At 45.1% G+C, this 9,168-nt stretch overlaps 1 protein-coding gene across 2 annotated transcripts in view; it reads left to right on the top strand.

Annotated features, from left to right (window-relative positions):
• The first annotated feature begins 608 nt into the window (after window positions 1–608).
• The window catches only part of LOC122544701 (circadian-associated transcriptional repressor-like), a 17,091-nt gene continuing 8,531 nt past the window's right edge, over window positions 609–9,168 (top strand). The window contains exons 1-3 of one of the 2 annotated variants that reach the window (XM_043683983.1): window positions 609–1,041; window positions 6,665–7,177; window positions 8,585–8,660. In XM_043683983.1, coding sequence (XP_043539918.1) covers window positions 6,668–7,177; window positions 8,585–8,660 — 586 coding nt within the window. In that variant the 5' untranslated portion in view covers window positions 609–1,041; window positions 6,665–6,667. The remainder of the gene's footprint in view (window positions 1,042–6,664; window positions 7,178–8,584; window positions 8,661–9,168) is intronic. The other variant, XM_043683984.1, reaches the window with a different exon arrangement.

Here is a 9,168-nt window from a genome sequence, read left to right as displayed (position 1 = left end):
GCAGTACAGGACTTTGGTTAGGCCACTGTTGGAATATTGTGTGCAATTCTGGTCTCCTTCCTATCGGAAAGATGTTGTGAAACTTGAAAGGGTTCAGAAAAGATTTACAAGGATGTTGCCAGGGTTGGAGGATTTGAGCTATGGGAAGAGGCTGAACAGGCTGAGGCTGTTTTCCCTGGAGCGTCGGAGGCTGAGGGGTGACCTTATAAAGGTTTACAAAATTATGAAGAGCATGCATAGGATAAATAGACAAATCTTTTCCCTGGAGTGGGGGAGTCTAGAACTAGAGGGCATAGGTTTAGGGTGAGAGATATAAAAAAGACCTAAAGTAAACTTTTTCACTCAGAGGGTGGTAGAGGTATGGAATGAGCTGCCAGAGGAAGTGGTGGAGGCTGGTACAATTGCAACATTTAAAATGCATTTCAATGGTATATGAATAGGAAGGGTTTGGAGGGAAATGGGCCGGGTGCTGGCATGTGGGACTAGACAGGCTTGGGATATCTGGTCGGCATGGACAGGTTGGACTGAAGAGTCTATTTCCGTGTTGTACATCTTTATGACTCTAATTCAACTCATTCACCTTATCCACGCCCCTTCATGATTTCATAAACCTCTATAAGGTCACCCATCAACCTCCCACGCTCTAGTGAAAGAAAAACTCCGAGGCAATTCACCCTCGAACCCTGCAACACGCTGAATAGGCTGCACACATGTACAGATACAGACATAGACAGATACAGGTCTCCCCTCCCTCGGGAGCGGGGGAGGGGTGAAGAAAGGGGTGGTGTCTGCTGCCTCCAAGCAGCCTGTCTGATTGGCTGGATTCGCAGCAGCCAATCAGGCAGCAGCCAATCAGACGGCCTCTGGCAGGGCACAGGGGGGATCCACGTGCTCTGGTCGAATTGCTACATGCAGCCATACACGTGTGTGGTAACATTGGTCAGTTTCCCCAGGATCAGACAGCGAGCGGAGGAGCCAAGCTAAAGGAGTGGGATAGCCTCAGAGACAGGGGGTAAAGAAACACACAGCAACTGAAATCAGGTAAATAAAACCAACAAAAAAAAATACACAAACCTACACTCATAAACCTCCTGCCCAATTTACAACCTGTTTAATCCCACAGCTTTCTTTTGAGAAACAAATGGGGACTCAATTCCTTTGTTTATGAGTTTGCCAGTCCAGATAATTTGATGTTTCCAATCAATATCTTTTAACTTTTGTTCTAATCTTTTGTTTAACCCCGTGGACCGGTGTTTATATATTTTGAGACAAAAACATTTGGTTTTTTTTGTGTGTGGGGGGGTGGGGTTTGTTTGGACGTTGCTGTTTCCGACGTTGTTACAGTTGTCGGTTTTGCTGGAATTTTAAAATATAGTTTGGGAATGGATTGTGAAGATTTCGAACAGTTTGATTCGTCTTTTTTTTTAAAAAAAGGGGTCGATCCCATTCCTGCTTCACCACAAAGGCATCAGATCTCTCTATTGTTCTGTAGAAGTGTTTGGGATCCCCTCTTTCCTCGGAGATTTAAAAAAAATCTTCGTGTTGCCAGAATTTGAAAAGGGTGAAGATTCCTCGTTTATTTCAGTGTCTGGTGTAGACTTATTGTTTCCCATTCCCTCCTCCCCCTCTCTCTCGCCGAAATTTCAGATGCTAGAGACACAGCTCCGCCTTTTTCAGTGTCATGGGTCTCTCTCTCTCTTAACAAAGAGATTCTACCCGGTTTTCACACCCAGTGCCTCCTAAGAACAGAGATGTCGCCAGACTGACCTGCTTTCCTTCTCTAAGACAGAGGCAGGAGAGAGGTCTTGTATCCTCGACCCAGCCTTTATCCGTGAGACAAATTTAAGGACGATTTAAACAAATCTGTCCCCTCCCTCTGTTATTTAAATAGCCACGCCTGCAGAATCTCCTTCGTCCATAGACAGATAAAGACTGATAGAGTCAGAGAGATGTACAACGCGGAAACAGACCCTTCGGTCCATCTTGTCCATGCCATCCTGATATCCTAAAATTAATCTAATCCCATTTAGAGTCATAAAGATGTACGGCATAGAAACAGACCCTTCGGCCCAACTTGTCCGTGCCGATCAGATATCCTAAATTGATCGAGTTCCATTTGCCAGTATTTGGCACATGTCACTCTAAACCCTTCCCATTCATGTTCCCATCCAGAAGCCTTTTAAATGTTGTAACTGTACCAGCCTCCACCACTTCCTCTGGCAGCTCATGCCATACATGTACCACTCTCTGCATGAAAAAGCTGCCCCTTCGGTCCCTTTTAAATCTTTACCCTCTCACCATAAACTTATACCCTGTAGATTTGGACTCCCCTACTCTGGGGAGAAAGACCTTGTCTATTCACCCTATCCGAGCCACTCATGATTTTATAAACCTCTATAAGGTCACCCTCAGCCTCTCTATAGCTTAAACCTGAACCCTTCCAACATTCACAACAGGGAGTCCAGAATTGAACGCAGTAACCCAAAGGTGGCTTAAACAATGTCCTGTATAGTTGCAACATGACCTCCCAGCCTCTATACTTATGAGCCCCTGTCTCCAGTCAGTTGTGAGGTGGAGGTGGTGTTGGACTGGGGTGGATAAGGTCAGAAGTCACACAACACCTGGTTATATTCCATATGTTTATTTGAAATCACAAGCTTTTGGAGCGCTGCCCCTTTGACAGGTGAAGTCACCTGAAAGCCTGTGAATTCAAATAAACTTGTTGGGACCTGGTGTCATGTGACATCTGACCTTGTCCAATCACTTGGTCAGCCAGTGGGACTTGCATAGGAAGAGGCCATTCGGCCCAATAAAACTGTAGCATTGTTCTAGGATATGGCTGCTCACTCCACCTCAACCACATACTCCTGTATTATCCCCACATCCCTCAATATAATCAGTGACTGGAAAGCTGTTGATATTTGTCCTGACTTTTATTTCCTCTGGATGTCCACAATACTGAGTAAAAATATTTCTCCTGAATTCACAATCAGACTTATTAATGAGAGGCATGGAAAGGATAAATAGGCAAAGTCTTTTCCCGGGGGTGGGGGAGTCCAGAACTAGAGGGCATAGGTTTAGGGTGAGAGGGAAAAGATATAAAAGAGACCTAAGGGGCAACTTTTTCCATGCAGAGAGGAGTGGTACGTGTATGGCATGAGCTGCCAGAGGAAGTGGTTGAGGCTGGTACATTTGCAACATTTAAATGGCATTTGGATAGAGACATGAATAGGAAGGGTTTAGAGGGATATGGGCCAGGTGCTGGCAGGTGGGACTGGATTGGGTTGGGATATCTGGTCAGTATGGACGGGTTGGACCGAAGGGTCTGTTCCAGGCTGTACATCTCCATGACTGGCATATTGGTGGCTGCTGCCCATCCCCCACTTAGTTCTGAAGTCTCACCCCCCCACACAAAAACACACACACTTCAAAATCATTGCTTTAATTCTTCCCGGTTGGATAGAATAGCTCAAGGGGCTGAATGGCTGTCCCTGTGCATGTGCCCAGCATCACTTCAAAGGCATGTTGTCTAGTTGCTAACAGATTGCTGTTCATGGGAGCTTTCTATGCAAGAATTGGTCTCTACCTTTCACAGAATCTTAGCATTGTTTCTGATGTTACAACAGTTACTAAACTCCTGATACAGTACTACTTTGGCCGTGAGCCAAACCCTTCCTATTCATATACCCATCCAAATGCCTTTTAAATGTTCCAATTGTACCAGCCTCCACCGCTTCCTCTGGAAGCTCATTCCAAACACGTACCACCCTCTGTGTGAAAAAGTTGCCCCTTGGGTCTTTTTTATATCTTTCCCCTCTCACCCTAAACATATGCCCTCTAGCTGGGAAAAGACTTTGTCTATTTATCCTATCCATGCCCCTTATAATTTTGTAAACCTCTATAAGGTCACCCCTCAGCCTCCAACACTCCAGGGAAAACAGCCCTAGCCTGTTCAGCCTCACCTTATAGATCAAATCCTCCGACCCTGGCAACATTCTTGTAAATATATTCTGAACTCTTTCATGTTTCACAACGTCTTTCCAATAGGAAGGAGACCGGGTGCTGGCAGGTGGGACTAGATTGGGTTGAGATATCTGGTCAGCATGAACGGGTTGGACCGAAGGGTCTGTTTCCATGCTGTACATCTCTATGACTCTTAGGCGCTTCCCAGCATGCTGAAGTGCTGTGCTTGATTTTCTTGCTGAAAAAATGTGACCTGAAAATAGCCCATGTAGAGAGGTACCTCGATTATCCAAAGGACACGGGCAGGGAGTATTTTGTTTGGTTAATCAATCTTGGATAACGTAGTTAGCCATGCATTGGGACTTTGCAATCTTGTTCAGATAATCCAAAATTCAATTAAGCGGATGCCGGATAATCATGGTTCCTCTGTAAATGGTAGTCATGATTTGGAGATGCCGGTGTTGGAGTGGGGTGTACAAAGTTAAAAATCACACAACACCAGGTTATAGTCCAACAGGTTTAATTGGAAGCACTAGCTTTCAGAGCGCTGCTCCTTCATCAGGTATTGTGGACTACATAATTGTAAGACACAGAATTTATAGCAAAAGTTTACAGTGTGATGTAACTGAAATTATACATTGAAAAATATCTTGATTGTTTGTTGAGTCTCTCATCTGTTAGAATAACCATGTTAGTTTCACTTCTTTCACAAAACGTTTTTTTTTGAAAAGTAACATTCTCAAGTGAACTTTAACAATTGGTGTCAGCCCAGACAATGTATTAGGTATTAGCACCCCTCTGTGCTGCTGTCTGTGCCATAACACTGAAACTGATTCTAATCTAAAAAATGAATTAACAGAATCTTACATGGATTTATGCAGTTTTTGAGCAAAGTACAGTGTAACTTTACAAGTACAGTTCAACTTCAGCCATGCTAGCCAGTGTTCCTCAACAAAACTAGTCCCATTTCACTTGAGAATGTAACTTTTAAATATTTTGTGACTTACATTATGAAAGAAGTGAAATTAACATGGTCATTCTAACAGATGAGAGACTTAACAAACAATCAAGGTATTTTCCAATGTATAATTTCAGTTACATCACACTATAAACTTTTGCTATAAATTCTGTGTCTTACAATCTTCTACTCCACAATCACCTGATGAAGGAGCAGCGCTCTGAAAGCTAGTGCTTCCAATTAAACCTGTTGGACTATAACCTGGTGTTGTATGATTTTTAACTTCCTCTGTAAACTTATTCTAGAACAATCAAATGACAGCACAGTTGCAGGTTCTGGCCATCAGGTGGAGCCGAGGAGTAAATTTCTGATGGGTTTCCCCATTTCCATTATTGTTGGGTTAAAAATTACACAAAGGATTGTGGCTCTAAAACCTTGAGTCACACAGCATGGAACTAGACTCTTCAGCCCAACTCATCCATGCCAGCCAGGGTTCCTCAACCAAACTAGTCCCATTTGCCAGTGTTTGGCCCATTTCCCTATCCATGAACCTGTGCAAATGACTTTTTAATGACTCTACCATAGAGTCATAGAGATGTATAGCATGGAAACAGACCCTTCGACCCAATTTGTCCATGCCAAACAGATATCCTAAATTCATCTAGTCCCATTTACATGTGTCCCTCTAAACCCTTCTTATTCATGTACCTATCCAGGTGCCTTTTAAAAGTTATAATTGTACCAGCCTCTACCATTTCCTCTGGCAGCTTATTCCATACAAGCACCACCCTCAGCATGAAAATATTGCCCCTTAGGTCTCTTTTATATCTTTCCCCTCTCACTCTAAACCTATGCCCTCTAGTTCTGAAAATACTTTGTTTATTTATCCTATCCATGCCCGTGATTTTATAAGGTCACCCCTCAGCCTTCGTTCCAGGGAAAGCAGCCCTAGCCTATTCAACCTCTCCCTATTGCTCAAATCCTCCAACCCTGGCAACATCCTTGGAAATATTTTCTGAACCTTTTCAAGTTTCACAACATCATTCCAAAAGTGGCCTAACCAATGTCCTGTACAGCTGCAACATGACCTCCCAATTCCTATACTCAATACTCTGACCAATAAAGGAAAGTATACCAAATGCCACCTTTACTATCTTATCTATCTGTGACTCCACTTTCAAGGAGCTCTGAACCTGCACTCCAAGGAATGATAGGTGTCTTTTCCCAAGGATGGGGGATTTCAAGACTAGGGGACACATTTTTAAGGTGAGAGGAGAAAGATTTAAAGACACGAGGGCTGTATTCTTTTTATACACAGAGGGTCGTTTGCTGTGGAATGATCTTCCTGAGGAAGTGGTGGATGTGGGTAAAGTTACGTTTGGATAAGTTCATGAATAGGAAAGGTTTGTAGGGATGCGGGCCAGGAGGAGTTAGATGGGACTAGTTTAGTTTGGGATTAGGGTCTGAAGGCACTGGTTGGACCAAAGGGTCCATAGCACAAATCCTCCAACATCCTTGTAAATCTTTTCTGAACCCTTTCAAGTTTCACAACATCCTTCCTACAGCAGGAAAACCAGAACTGAATGCAGTATTCCAAAAGTGACCAAACCAATGTCCTGTACGACTGCAACATGCCTACCAACACTTATATTCAATGCACTGACCAATGTAGGCAAGCATACCAAATGGTGCCTTCACTGCCCTGTCTACCTGTGACGACATTTTCATCTGTTTCTGTTCCAGAGAATGGATTCAACCGGAAGTAAAGCTTCTCGAGAATCCATTGAGGGGTTCAGCAGCGAGGAAGACGGGGACTGCGACGTCTTCCTTTCCGACAGTGACTCTGACAGAGCCTCCAAGGATGTTGCCCCCTGCAGGGCCAGGCCAATGGGGTTCCCTCTCCATGATCAGTCTGCCTTTGTTGGCGTGGGCACGGCCTCTGCCAGCAAGGTAACCTCGCCCGGGCCTCAAGCCTTCATCCCTCACCCCATGTCGGCCTCCCACCTCAAGAAGCCACGGGAGAATATCTATTTTGCCTCGGCCCCTGTGTGGCCGTGCCCGTCTCTGCCGGGTACCGCTATTCTGGACCGAGCATGGAAGCTCTCCCTCGATGGTGTTAGTCAGTACCCCCAGAAGTTCCTAAGCAGGGCTCTGAAGCGGAGAAGGGAATGGGATGTGTCCAAGCAGCAGGGGACTACCCTGAGTGAAAAGATGCCTCGAGTCAAGACAAGAGGAGACCTACTTTTTGCGCAGAAGGTTTGGAATTCTCTATTCCTCACTTTGTTGATTTAATCCATCCTCTGGTTTTGTGGGGGTTGGCTATTAATTGTGTTCAAAATATTAAGAATTCACTCCCATCCTGATAAATAGACAGCGACTGAAACTGCAGTTCCGCAGGTACATGGGAACACATTCCCCTTCAAATTCCCCTCTGACATGGAAATATATCAGCCTTTCCTTCACAGGAAAAAAAACATGGAATTCCCTCCCTAAAGGCACTGTGGGTCAACCCACAGCATTTGGACTGCAGCAGTTCCAGAAGGCAGCTCACTACCACCATCTCAAGGGGCAATTAGGGACGGGTAATAAATACGGGGCCCAGCTAGCGATGCCCACTTCCCACAAATTAACAGTAAAAAAAGAAGCTAAGGGTACCAGTGGTGCAGTGGTAGTGTTCCTACCTTTGTATCAGAACACCCACCTGCTCCAGAGGTCTGACGTAAAGTATCCAAATAGGCATTGATTGAAATATATCCAGTCAGGAGGCGTACATATGGAACAGCGACTGTGTAAGTAAACATAAGTGTGTGCATAAAGATTGGCTCCAGTCCTATCCTCCTCCAATTGATTTCGGGAAGCCCTTGGAGAAAGGGAACGCAGAAGAGGTTGGAATGGAGAGGGAAGGAGGTCTCTGAGGTTTGGACTGATGGAGACGTTGTCAAAAGACAACAGTTTTACATCTGACCAGACTGGGAGCCAGTGTAGGTCATCATTGCAAGAAAGTGTTGGTTAAGGAGACACCGCGTGAATGAGTATACAAAACCCCAGAGCTTTGGATATGCTGAAGATTGCAGGCTTAGGGCAGAAGGAGGGACATGTACATTTGAGACCAGAGCTAACAAATCATGTGATTCCTTCAATACTGCTGACCCAGTATCACTGGAATTAAATTTGGAACTACAGAGGGTTTGAAATGTATCTTCCCCGCAACACTTGCTGAAGGGGTAAATGGGGAATTTGCTCCTGCGGGGAGTGGGGGGTGAGAGGATGGGGGACTCGTTCCTGCGGGGAGTGGGAGAATGGGGGACTCACTCCTGCTTGGGTGGGGGGGGGGGGGAAATAGGGGACTCACTCTCATGTGTCATTGTTGAGGCCAATAGAGTTAAAGTGGGGAAGTTGGATAAACACACAGGGGAGAAAATGATATATCGATGGATGGGAGGGTGGTTGGACGTTGCAGTGGAGCAGAAAATGTCAGCGTGGATAGATGGACTGAGTGGTCTGTTTTCATTGTAGCCAAATTGCAGCACAGGTGGAGGCCATTTGGCCCGTCAGGTTCATCAGGCTCCCTCCTTGCAGAGCAGTGTCATTTCTCTGTTTTAATTCTATAGATTGATTTTGATATCTCCTGTTTGTTTTTGTTTTGGTGGATGTTATGTCCAGTGTAAGGAACTCCAGGTGTTTATCCGGCCACTGACTATCCTTCTTGATGGACTAAAGACCGGACGGTACAACAAAGGTAAGAATGAGATTGAAATGATTCTCTCTGAAGGTGTGTGTGTGAGCTTTGTGACCGGTCAGGAAAAGAAAAAAACCAAAGACATGTAGAGCACAGACACGGACCCTATGGCCCAACTCGTCCATGCCAACCAGATATCCTAAATTAATCTAGTCCCATTTGCCAGCATTTAGCCCATATCCCTCTGAAAAATTTCTATTCATATAGCCAGCCAGATGCCTTTTAAATATTGTCATTGTACCAGCCTACACCATTTCCTCTGGCAGCTCATTCCATACACACACCACCGCCTCGGAAAAGATCCCCCCTTCGGGTCCCTTTTAAATCTTTCCCCTCTCACCTTAAACTTATGTCCTCTAGTTTTGGACTCCCCTACCTTGGGAAAGGACCTTGGCTCTTCACCCCACCTGTGTCCCTCATGATTTTATAAACCCCTATAAAAGGTCACCCCTCAGCCTCCAAGAAAAATTGCCCCCCCCCCCCCCCCCCCCCCCCCCCCACCCCCCCC

Source organism: Chiloscyllium plagiosum, chromosome 51 (assembly GCF_004010195.1).
Source record: "Chiloscyllium plagiosum isolate BGI_BamShark_2017 chromosome 51, ASM401019v2, whole genome shotgun sequence".
Classification (NCBI taxonomy): domain Eukaryota; kingdom Metazoa; phylum Chordata; class Chondrichthyes; order Orectolobiformes; family Hemiscylliidae; genus Chiloscyllium; species Chiloscyllium plagiosum.
This window is presented reverse-complemented; position numbering and strand designations above follow the sequence as displayed.